Source organism: Olea europaea, chromosome 3 (genome assembly GCF_002742605.1).
Source record: "Olea europaea var. sylvestris chromosome 3, O_europaea_v1, whole genome shotgun sequence".
NCBI classification, from domain to species: Eukaryota; Viridiplantae; Streptophyta; class Magnoliopsida; order Lamiales; family Oleaceae; genus Olea; species Olea europaea.
This window is the reverse complement of record NC_036239.1, coordinates 10,823,465-10,836,186: the sequence shown is the minus strand read 5'-3', so window position 1 is coordinate 10,836,186 and position 12,722 is coordinate 10,823,465. Positions and strand designations below refer to the sequence as shown.

At 33.2% G+C, this 12,722-nt stretch overlaps 1 protein-coding gene across 1 annotated transcript; it reads right to left on the bottom strand.

Moving 5' to 3' along the window:
- Positions 1-5,014: 5,014 nt before the first annotated feature.
- Positions 5,015-11,175, bottom strand: LOC111385933 (mitochondrial adenine nucleotide transporter ADNT1-like). Its single transcript, XM_023010357.1, has 8 exons — positions 10,748-11,175; positions 10,003-10,051; positions 9,634-9,797; positions 9,303-9,340; positions 7,793-7,905; positions 7,563-7,676; positions 6,185-6,529; positions 5,015-5,443 (listed from the first exon to the last, which is right to left on the bottom strand). The coding sequence occupies exons 1-8, from the start codon at positions 10,903-10,905 to the stop codon at positions 5,360-5,362; spliced, it is 1,065 nt and encodes a 354-aa protein (XP_022866125.1). The 5' UTR covers positions 10,906-11,175; the 3' UTR covers positions 5,015-5,359.
- Positions 11,176-12,722: the final 1,547 nt, after the last annotated feature.

Sequence of the window (12,722 nt, the reverse complement as noted above, 5' to 3'; positions counted from 1 at the left end):
ATTGAACAGATCGAACGAACTTGAATTAACGTAACATGAAACCTATTAGTCCGAAAGTACCATGCAGAGCAACAAAAGTCCACAGACCACCTAATTGACAACAACGAGTAAAATCTTATTGTGCTTCAGGACCCCACAGTAACAATAAAGAATGCGCTAAACTATTAGCAGGAGTAGAAACTGTAGCTGTTAAGAAATTATAGCTTTCCAAATAAGAACTAGCCAATCTATAGGTATACCATGAAGTTACAAAGGTTGTACTTGTGAACCAACCTCCTCGAGCAAATTAGGCACAAGAAAAGAGTAATAGACTGGACCAGCCTACAAAAACGAAATGGTTATAGTCATCCATAATATCAAATAAATCATTTTCGTCCTTGGTAAATTTACCAAGGGCTATAGTCATAATGATCCTCATATTCAACTACTTCGATCATTTTCGAGCACCTCACAGTATTTTCGGGGCGTTTGAAGATTCGATTATTTCTCTATGATTTCTCTTGCACTGCCCCTTCTAACGGGTTTCGAAGATAAAAATTCTTTATTGGATTGGCTCATAAACTGACCTAGGGAAATCCATGAACTCAATTTGATTATTATTTCTTTCTAAGAATATGAACCATGACTTGTCTTCTTATGATTGATCTCTTTACCAAATATATGCAGATCTAATCACGATCCTATAATAAGAACAAGAGATCTTTCTAGATCAATCCCTTTTTCCATTTTTGTTATGCTATTAATACTTGTACTTGCTCTATTATTATGCCCAAGCCTGGTTGAGGAAGACGTTTTTTTCTGTTTCTTATCAATGAATAGATCTCATTACTTGTATAACTTAGATGTCTGTATCTTTATTATCATCCAATTAACCAATTCTTTAAAAGATCTATCAGACAATGGAGTGAAAGATTTGACAAATATGAATCATGTCCACTAGGCACAACAACAAAATCTCATTTTACTTGAAAAGGTGAAAATCTGCACAATTACTAGGTCTAATATAGAGTGATGTGTGTGGGCCCATATCAATTAATGCTATATGAGGTTTCTCTTATTTCATCACATTTACTATTGACCATTTCAGAAATTGCCATATACACTTAATGAAATTCAAGCATGAAACTCTTAAAAGATTCGAAGGATTTAAGTTAGAAGTGAAGAAATAATTAGGTAAAGATATTCTCGAGGTGGAGATATTTTAAAAATGAAATTTTAGATTATCTAAACAGAATGGAAATCTCTTCAATGGACTCCTCTACATACACTACAATATAATGGTGTATCTAAAATGAGGAATCATATACTATTAGATATAGTCCAATTAATCACAAGTCATGTAAACTTTTGAAAATTGTTTTGGTGTCATGAATTGATTGCAGCATACTACTCACTAAATCATGTCCCATCTAAGTCGGTTAACAAAAACTCCATACGAGCTATGGAAATGCAGTAGTCCCAATTTATCTCATATAAAAGTTTGGGACAGTAATGCTTATTTGAACCGCATTGAATCAGATAAACTTAAGTTTATATTCGATAAATACATATTTATGGGATATTCAAAATATATATTTAGATATCAATTCTATACTCATTGAGAAGAAAGTCTTCGTCTCACGACATGCAGCCTTCCTAGAGAACGAGTTTATTTCAAGAGAGGATAGTATGTGTAAAATAGAATTTGAAGGAGTCCAAGGGTCCACAGATATAGTTGACCAAGTAGATGAATTTGAGTTTGATCCCATATTTGCTGATGGACATAATCTTGATGAGGACGTAGAGAATTCTAGGGACACGTCAGCTCAGTGTAAATTTGGTAGGATCATTTGACCTTCAAAAAGGTGCGAATCCATGATTACTAATCAGGCATTACTAATCGAGGATGATGAACCTACTAATTGCACAAAAACAAAGACAAGTGTTTACTTAAAGAGAAGGCAATAGACCATGGAATTCGAGATGAACTCAATGTATGTTAACAAGGTTTAGACCTTGATCGACCAACCTGGTGAAATAGAACCTATAGGTTATAAATGGATTTACATGAAAAGGTGGACATGGATGTTTCCATCCATCCATACAAAATGGGGCTAATAGCATAAGGTTACAAACAAAGATAAGAAGTTGGCTTTAATGAACATTCTAGCATATAGCCATGCTAAAGTTCATTTGAATTTTGTTTGCAATAGCTATATACTATGACTATGAGTTATGGCAAAAGGATGTCAAAATTGTATTCCTTAATAGGAACTTGCAAGAGAGAGTGTACACGACACGATTCGAAAGTTTTGAATCAAACTATGCTTACAAAGTCTGCAATCTTAATCAATTCTTATATGGATTGAAGCAAGCCTCTTGGAGCTGAAATTTTCGATCTAATGAAAAAGTCAAAAATGTTTTATTTTATAAAAAATGAAGAAGATCCGTGTGTCTACGAGAAGATAGTAGGAACATTGTTGTATTTCTAATATTATATGTAGATAACATATTAATAGAAAGTGGCATTGCTATGGTTCAATTGTTGAAATCATGGTTGTCAAATAATATTTCCATGAAAGATATGGGAGAAACAATTTGATCTATAGAGATAGATCTATAAGATTGTTTAACTCATCACAATCTACATAGATAAAATCTTAAGAAGATTTCGTATGAAGAGAATGAACTGAGAGTTCGTGGATATACTGATGCTAACTTCTAGTCAGACTAGAAGATGACAAGTCTCAATCTGGAAATGTTTACTCTTAATTATAGAGCTGTGAGTTGGAAAAGTTCCAAACATGAAACAACCGTTATTTAATAGCAAAAGCCTAATACACCATTGTTTCAGAAGCAGCAAAGAGTTGCGATTTGGGACAAGAAGTTCATTAATGAACTAAGAGTAGTTCCTAACCTTGTTAATCACATACATTTGCATTGTTATAGTAATAGAGTCATCATGCAAATGAAGGAATTAAGGTCACATCAATGGTCTAAACATTTCTTAAGGTGGTATCATCTTATCAGAGAGATAATACAATGAAATGACGTAAAGAAAGAATGATTTTCACAGTTAAAAATATTGCAGATCCATTAACAAAGTTGTCATAGTATAAACATGATTGTCATATAAACTCTTATGATATTAGCTACATAAATGTCTGGATCTAGTGCAAGTGTTATGCCTTAAGTTTAATCAACTTTGAGCATATATATATATATACTATTTGATTAATATTCAATTAAATTAAATAATAGAGTCTGTATATTTAAATCCTAATAATTTGTTATTCACAAAAAGTTGTGATTGTGAGATACAAATTACATATGACTAAATCTTAAGTCATCTTTGGTCGTAAGTAATAATGATATACGGATATCGTATTACAGATAGACAATCACGTGTAGCATTTCTTACTGGTGAAGTAGCTGATTTCACAAGTTAAAGTGTGATAACATTTAAATAAACACGTGAATGTTTTGTTAAAAAACAAAACATTGGAGATCTATTGAGGAGATTCCACATGGACAACTCTCTGAGTGTCAGTTATAAATCTTTAACGTTCGATAGTAAAATTAATTATTCGACTTGAGATCATTATAGTACCTTATATGATGACAATCATACTTTGGTAATGTTGAATATTACTCTGCCAAAGGCCGCTAATACGACATCCTTCGAGTATGTCAAGAATCATATTAAGGTTGTGGATGATCAATAAATGATTTATCACTCTTAGATAGTAAGGAATTATGATTTACGTTTTTATTAAGTTATATTGATAAGGAAATCCTGACCAAGGTGTATTCATAAGTCGAAAATGAATTTTCGACTTATATTAACTTAACATAATAGTGGAATGAAACATATAATCGATAATTGAAATTTACACATCCATATCTCATAATTGATCGGATCATATTAACGAAAGGATCATAGTTTCGTAGTATACGAAAGAGTTTGATTTTGTCATATCAAGTGACATTTTTCATCACATCTATTGTCCTGATATACTACTAGATGTCAATTTGGTACAACGAATGTAAATTGGCGATAAATTAGAAAAGGGTACTTTAATTTTTCGATTTTGATTAGATCAAAATAATAATTCGCATTGTTAGGCATTGTAATTGAGAACCTAACAGGTCACACACAAAATGAGAACTAGAAAAATTAGATATACCAATTAATTAATTGATTAGATTGTTACCACCCAAATTAGTTAATTGAATTAATTAATTCATGGATCAAATTTAATAAATTGGATTAATTAAATATTGGATTGAATCAAGTTTAAAAGATAGGCCAAGTACATTTGGACTTATATTAATAGACCGCTAAAGTTTGAAAAATCAAGAGAGAACATAATTATTCTTACTAGTACAAGAAAAGTAAAAAACCTTAATTCTCTCGATCGTGTTCCTTATGTAGATTTTCATAGGAGTCTGGACAATTGAACAACTGTGAATTATAAATCGTGATGACACCTATTTCAAAATTAGCAAAAGAGTTTGCAGGATTTATCAAAAGTATTATTCTAAACACAATTTTTATCTAAACACAAAGAAGACTCTTGATGGAAATTAAAATCTGTTTTATTTTTCACTGTACATGATTAAGTAAATTCTCAACTAGTACACTAATCACATAATTGGTATATTGAATAGAATTAAAGTAAGACCAGTAAGTGAATTTATTGATCACCTTAAGTCTAGCATACCAAACATGTTACATTTGTATTTGTCTTAGGCAATGTACAATATTATGTGCAACATAAATGAAAACACACAAATTTTATTAATGCAGTTCGTTCATTTTGAGGTATTGCTGTTTGTCACATAGGTAGGCTGCAGAAAATACTCTTGTTCAATTCACTTCACTAAAAAGAGAAGGAAATATAGATTCAAACATGTTCACGTCGTGGAAGGCAAGATTCAAGCATGTTCGCGTTGTGGAAGGCAGCCTTTAACGCTTCCATCAACCACGATGTACAAGTATACATGTATCATGTATGGAAAATGGAAAGGGGCAAGAGTAACTTGATTAATCACCACGATTCATCTAAAACCTGAGAATTTTGTTCATTAAAACGATACAGAAACATTCATAATCATCTGTCTATGCTTTCTCCGAATTAACTGCAACCTGCAAAAGCATTTATTGTGCTATTCCTTGCTAGTTCTTATTGACAACATGGTTCGGAAACCCAAGAAAAAAATGCATCATTAGACAGGAGGGACGTATAAAAATAGGTAGGTTAGTTTCTAACTTATCGCTCCACAGAAGAGGATAGCAGCATTAACACTGTCGTTTCTCTCTTCTTCTGCCTACAAAAATCACATGCTGCAAATAATGAACGTTGAAGTGCCATTCACCTCAGTCTGATATTCTAATCTCGACCCCCAGGATGTCCTTCACTTGTTCATATGTCACGAAAGCAATAGCGATTGATGGAACGACCTGAACAGAAAGTTGTAGGATTAAATTATACAAGTCAATCTACACAAGGAACATTTGCTTCAATATTCAGTCAACATGTAACTCGTAATTTTTTCCCTGAAAATGTCAGACTAATTAACCAGATATAGATTTGTTAACATACGGTCTGAACCCTAAGTGCATGTTTGACACAGTATTAAACCTTACTCAAACACAATTTTATCTTCATTTTCTATTTTCTTGGTACTATTAAATACTATCCAATCCACTGTGCCATACAAACCATAAAAGCTACCCTAGAAACAGCAGAATGGGTTTGTTATTTAACAATTCCAATTGCAAGTGAACCCATTTCTTTATGGGCTTTCAGTAGAACTTTTCACTATGTCAAGAGTTCCGAAAGACAAAAAATTAGTCTCAAGCTCTCCATCAAAACACACAACTCACTGGCCAAAATGATTTCACCCTTCAAAAAAGTATTCTACAGTTAGCTCAAATTCAAAATTTTGTCTGCAAAAGAGCAGTCCATTTCTGATTCTTTTTTCTTTTTTTCTGTATATGTTTTCGATTGTTTTCCTATTATATTTAACTAAATAGGTTATCATTAGATGTGGTCAGGGCTTTATTAAACCTCAATTTGATATTTTCGAAACAATATAAAGTAGTTCTTCCATGCCACAAGCATTTATTAAAGTTCCAGGCTGAGTGGCAATATTTGCTCTAAACAAAAACTAGTAGAAAATACCATAATACGAGACTAACCTTCACTGAATTGGGGACCAAACCCTTATACAATGCTCTGAAGCCCTCGTACCTAACAGTTTTCCTGAAAGCATCAATCATGCCAGTATATTCAAGGGAGGCCTTGTTTCTCCCATCACCAGTGACAACTGAAGCAGCATTACTCCATCCCACCATCTGCATTCTTCTACGGATAACATCAAGAGGGTATGCAACAGTTTGTCCAACAGTACCTGCTGCAGCACCACATGCAAGTCTTGTTACCACGCCCAATTCATTGTTTTCAGCAAGCCCAAACTGATTAGATTTAATTAACCAATCTTTTAGAGATTCATACACAGCAAAGTTGAGACCCACGTATGGAACCTGCGAATAGTTAAAAGAGTGTGATTATCACAACAAGATTGGACAGTATAGAAACTCCGATACAAAAGATCCTATATAGGTGGAATAATTATGTGATTTTGCTGGGACAATCTTCCCATTGAAAAATTGTTTGGGTTTTAGAAGGAAAAATCTAATGAAAAAGTGATAAATCTTACTGAAGTCATAACAGAAATTTTAATTAGGTGTTCAAGTTGGTCCTAAACGGCAAGAATAAATATTGTACGAATTGTCAACCAACCAAGAGATTGAACTTGACATGAATCTCTACAATACAATTCCACAAAAGTACTTCATTAAATGAACCAAGATTCAAAAAAAAAGCCGAAATAGTTTCAACTATTGAGAGATTCATCATTTCAGGTCTATGGAAAAAAGTTAAAGCCTTAACATTGAGACTACACCCATACATAGTGCTGATGCCCACTTTACCCCTTTGCCCTCTTTCTCAGTTGTTGGATTAGTAGTTGAGAAAATAAATTTTAATAATTAAAGAGACTGAAGTCTGAGTCAAATTGATAATATAACTAAGGGCGTTTTAGTATGTGCTATCAAAAAGCTTCACAGGATTTCGTCTGGTGTTGTAATCACCCATGTAATGCAAGAAATGTCAGCTTGGAATGTGACTTCTCGTGTGTTTGGGTTGGGCTTATAGTAGAATGTGTTGCGGATAAGACTTGCAATGATGATGGTTCCTTGTTCTTAATAAGTGACATTGACCAAACAAAAAGAATGCAAAAAGAATTAACTATGACTGGCAGAACAATTTTCATACTGTAAATCAATACAAGTAATTTCCCATTGAATGATAGCCAAGTGCTCATAACTCATAAAAAAAAAGTAACTCAAGCACAATCAAAAGTTTTCTTCCTAGTCTTCTTGGGAATCCTATGCTATGGATTTAACCATGGTTAATTCCATCAAGTTATGTAAGTTGACTGAAGCAAAAATGTTGTAGACTTGTCATGGCTATTACTGGTATCAGTTCTATAGCTATAATAGTTCCAGAACTTACAACTCCAATGACAGAAGGAAGCCAACCCTTGTACAGAGCACGAAAACCTTCCTCACGAAGCACAGTTGACAAAGCATGAAATATTCCTCTATACTGATAGGGAGATTTGTCTGTCTGCAACACGAGAAAAGGAATGTGCATTATGATCTAGAATACACTACAGAAACTGTTTATTCTCAGAGAAAGCCAACAAGATTTCTAAAAAAGATCTTTAAGATGACTCTTAATACCTGCACAGTTAGTCTACCTCGAACCATATCCATCGGGTATGTTGCAGACATAGCAATTATTCCAGCACAAGCTCCAGCTCCCAGACGTAATAAAGGAGTCAACTGAGCATCCTCTGCGGAAGAAAACACATGGATGCAACAATTCAAATGGCATGACCCTCACCTATCTGCTCGAATCGTATACATATATAACTACTAACAAGTTGAGAAAACAAAAGCCTAAACTATTAGATTAGATAATGCAGGCTATAAGAATAATCAATGATGAAAACAAATCAACCATTAAAGCAACTCTTTGCAAAAAATAACTTCATTAAGCTGGTCCCATATTAATAGTGACAAATTTATTCTTTTTATCTCAGCATATCTAACCTCGAAGAAAAATGTGGTCATCAAACTGGTTGCTGAGTTCAGGTAAATACTGCAATACTAGAACTATTCAACCAGAATCTGGAGAACAAATAAACATTTTCCTTTTAGAATAGTCTGGATTATCAGATCATCTAGATCGCCTCATTAATTGCATGTCTCATAATTAAAACCATCAATGTTCAGGGCAGATAATTGAGGTTTGTCAAAGCTTCCATACAAAAATTAACCAACAAAAATTTGACACGTATAAAATTGAAATGCACAAAAAATGACACAGACTACACCCATGTTGTCCTTTCAATCTGGCCATTGGAAGGATTCACAAGTATTTAAACGCCTCCCATCTGATGAAGGCAACCTGTGTGACCACTCAAACCCATATTCTTAAGCTTGAAGTCAAAATGTTTACAATGACAACCAACATCCCTATGTGTAAGATTAAGAAACAGAAATTGTAGAAAATATAAGGAAAATGAGGAGACACAAATAAAGCCTGCTATTTATGGATATTTTCCATTCAGTAGAAAAGTGGTTTTCGATTGATCTTCCTAATACTAGATTACTGGCAAGAAATTTGACTCGCAAAAAAGGGGTTTCATATATTCCACGGTCACCTAGCTATGCAACCAAATGTCACAAGATCAGCTTTAATTAATGAGTTGAAACATCAATTTATGATATACTTATTTGGATAAAAATCTCCTACAGCTAGCTAAATGCTGGTTTTCCTGTTATTTTCACAAATCCTTTTTCCTGGGTAATTTTGATTCTTCGAGTCATTATGCTAGAATTAGATCAGTATCATGAAAATGAGAAAAAATTAAGCGCCATCACCAACATTATTAGCAGGTCTGATTCCAGCATTGAATAGATTGGCAGATAAGAAAGTGTTTATCAGCAATCGAAATTATATAAAGTGGGAATACAAAACGAAAAATCTACAGATTAATGGTTTTTTTTTTTTCCCCTTTTTTTTAACCTTCCCTAGCAGAAAAGATGTTGCTGGCCCACAGATACAGAATGTAAATAAAATTAGTAACAAAGATGTTAAAACTTTAAAGGGAAGGATCTTTCACTCAACAAATTAAGCAGCAGTGGAATTTAGGGCACAAGTGTGTGAAGAATGACAAAGACGCACCATTGCCAGTTTGTTGCTGATACACATATAAAATACCCCTGTTGCGACATGAAATAAAAAGTCAATTAGGAAAAGGTACCAAAAAGAACAATAAAAAGATTTACATTTCTCGTGCCAAATAAATATCAAAAGCCCTTAAAAATTCTAACTAAGAACAGAGAAAATATAACCCTGTTGCTAGTTCATTCGTACGTCGATGCCATGAGATATGTCACAAGTAATGTATAGATAATGGAGCAAATACACTCAAAGTTGCCAGGGGGCTTAAAAGAATATACAAACAAAAGAAATAAACAAAATTAAATAGATTCTTTGATTAGTAAGACCATACTTGGAGGCTTGCTCATAGCTGAAGAACTTTACAGCAGAATTTGGAACTATTCGAGCACAATTGGTGCCATTGCCTTTAAACAACCCTCTAAAGCCCTCAGTTCTCCAGATATATTTCAAGCCTTGAATAGTACCATTGTATTTTATGTTATGCGGATTTTGAACCTGTATGTTGGAAGGGCATCATATAGCCATGAAATACCAAAAATGGGGAGTGAGTAGTTCGTAGCAAATATATCATAAAAAATGATGTTCTCATCAAATAATAGCAGCCAATTTTTTTGAGTTCACAGCTCTGCTTATACATTGTGAATATAATACAGATAAAGCAGGGGAACCAAAAAGCTACGAGGGAATAAAGTAAGTTAACCTGTAGCAATATTTTTAGTCGTTCCAGTGGAGCTACTGCAGTTCTGGACCTGCAAATAGACATTTTGTAAGGAAGTCATGTCCATATCGTATTACGAATCAAAAGACAAGCTACTAAAATTCCAAGCCAAACAATATATTCCATGTTCCATTCACTTATCCCGGACAAAAAGGTTACTTTCGTAATTGATAAAAAAGATTGGTTCAGCTACACATTTTTTTCCCAACTTAAACATTCTCTGTCATAAAGAAAAAAAATATGGTGCTCCATCATACATGACACAAACATTTCTTTTGTATTTTCACCACAATTTAATTCAAATATTTCACATTTTTCTCCCCTTTCACAAATTGTTGTGAAAGTGTGAGTATAACATTCTAGATAAAAGAAAAATCAGGTCAGTTGCTAATTTATCCCGAATTCAACCCCTGAACAAAATCCAATTTTTATAGAGATGTAATACAATTCTTATCCTGAAAAAAAATGCTAAAATACTTTCCCAAATGCATGCATACATGCATACAGTAATAATTATACATAGAATATATGTGCAATTAGAAATCTGAGGCATTCAGAAACACAAGCTGCATCAAATTTTTATTTTCGTTTTCATAACCAATTAAATCAATGACGCTTCTACTAAACTTCATCAAGAAATGATCCAATGATAACAAGAAAAACTAACGAAAAGTAATACTCACGCACAAAGGCGCTTAAAATATTAGTAGGAAAAATGAAAACTTACACGCCTCCGGCTATTCCACCAGCAACGAGAGACTTGCAGATACTGTAGACTTGGTATTTAGTAGGCTTGATTTCTTCTTTAGCAAGCTTCGCCTCCTCAGCAAGGTTAACAATCTTTGACACGGCCGATTCGCTCGTCTTGACATCCTCCGAAGCCATTAAAATTACCCCCCAAATACTAAAAAAAAATTAATTAAAAATAAATTACTAGAGAAAACCCTAAGTCGACGATCAAATCGGCGTTTGGGACGATTAGTTTAAGATGTTTGCATTCAGCACCGCCTCCGTTCGCGGTGGTCGGAGATGGCGGCTACAGCGGGGAGAGAGTTGAATTACTGCAGTCAGTGAAGAGTGTTAGTGCGTGTTTTCTGAGTTAACGGCGTTTATGCAAAAGAGGAATTTTTTTCACAAACTCTCATGCGTGGGAGTGAGCAGGATTCTCTGTTAAAAAAATAAAATAAATAAATAAAGAGGAAATTTTATAAAATGTCCATTTTTATCTAGTCATTTATAAAAATGTCCAATTTGAAAAAATTTAGATCAAAATACCCTTATTAACAATTTTTAATTCTACACTAAGACAAAAAAATGGACATTTTTGCAAAATTGTTATTGACGAATAAAATTTTGACACATAACCCGCCATATTTATTTCAAAAGTATACATGTCAAATCACAATAAATGCTATATTTTTCGTTGACTCAAAAATGTCGAGAACGACATTTTCAAATGTAAAGAAATGTCATATTCAAAATAAAATGTCATTCTAGACAAATGAAATGATATTCAAATGTCGAGAATGACATATGTAATGTCGAGAATGTTTCCGTGTGTCTCCGTGTCACGGAGACGTGATTTTTTCTTTTTTTTTTATTTAATAAAACGGTATTCAAATGTCGAGAATCACATATGTAATGTCGAGAATGTCTCCGTGACATGGAGGTAAATGTCGAGAATGTCTCCGTAACATGGAGACGTGATTTTTTTTTTTTTAATGAAACAGTGTTCAAATGTCGAGAATAATATATATAATGTCGAGAATGTCTCCGTGACACGGAGGCAACGTGATTTTTTTGTTTTTTTTTTAAGTATCATATTTTTTGTTTTCACGTTATTTTTTTAAAGTATTATATTTTCTTTTTTTCTTTTTTGTCGTCCGAACTTATTTTAATGTAACTTCTCATGGAAGTCACTTCTCAAAATTCGTGACAAATTGATAAAAAAATCAAATGTCGAGAACGACATTTAAAATGTCGAAAATATCATTTCAAAATGTAGTTTTTCACTAAGGGTATAATAGACAAATTGACATTAAATTCAAATGAGTGGACATTTTTCAACTCATAAAATTAGACATTCTTGAAAATGCCTCATAAATAAATAAATAAATTTCCAACCTTGAAGCCCCCACCACCATCCCTCGCTGGAACATAGTGAGGAAAGTAAATTGCAGGATGTGTCCTAACAGATCAAAGAACAAAAACTTGTCCGTATATTTGTGCCTATATAAACTCTAATTTCATATCTCAAGAATCGAACCCTCACACAGCGACTGCCAATAAGGTTGAGATTACTTTACTCCTGTTCTCGAGGTCCAACTTTATAGTATAATAGATGGGACCATTTTCATTTTTCAACATTATCAAAATCAATTAATCCTAAAATTTTCAAAATCGTTTTCTTGATTTGACCTAAACTAATGGGAGAATCACAATCAAGGTACCAAATCTTTTTATTTTGGAGCATACTTGATTCACACCTTTTATTTGTGCCATGAGCCATCCAAGATATCGAACGTTTAAAAAAATTCCTAGGTGAAGTCCAAAATGATGGAAATGAAAAATTTTATAATTTTGACCGAATAAAGTAAAGACATTTTGGACATAATATATTTTTTCTATTAAATCAAAAAATAAAAAATAAAAAAACACAACCACCCACCCCTATCTCATTATTCCCCAATCCTTCATCCTAA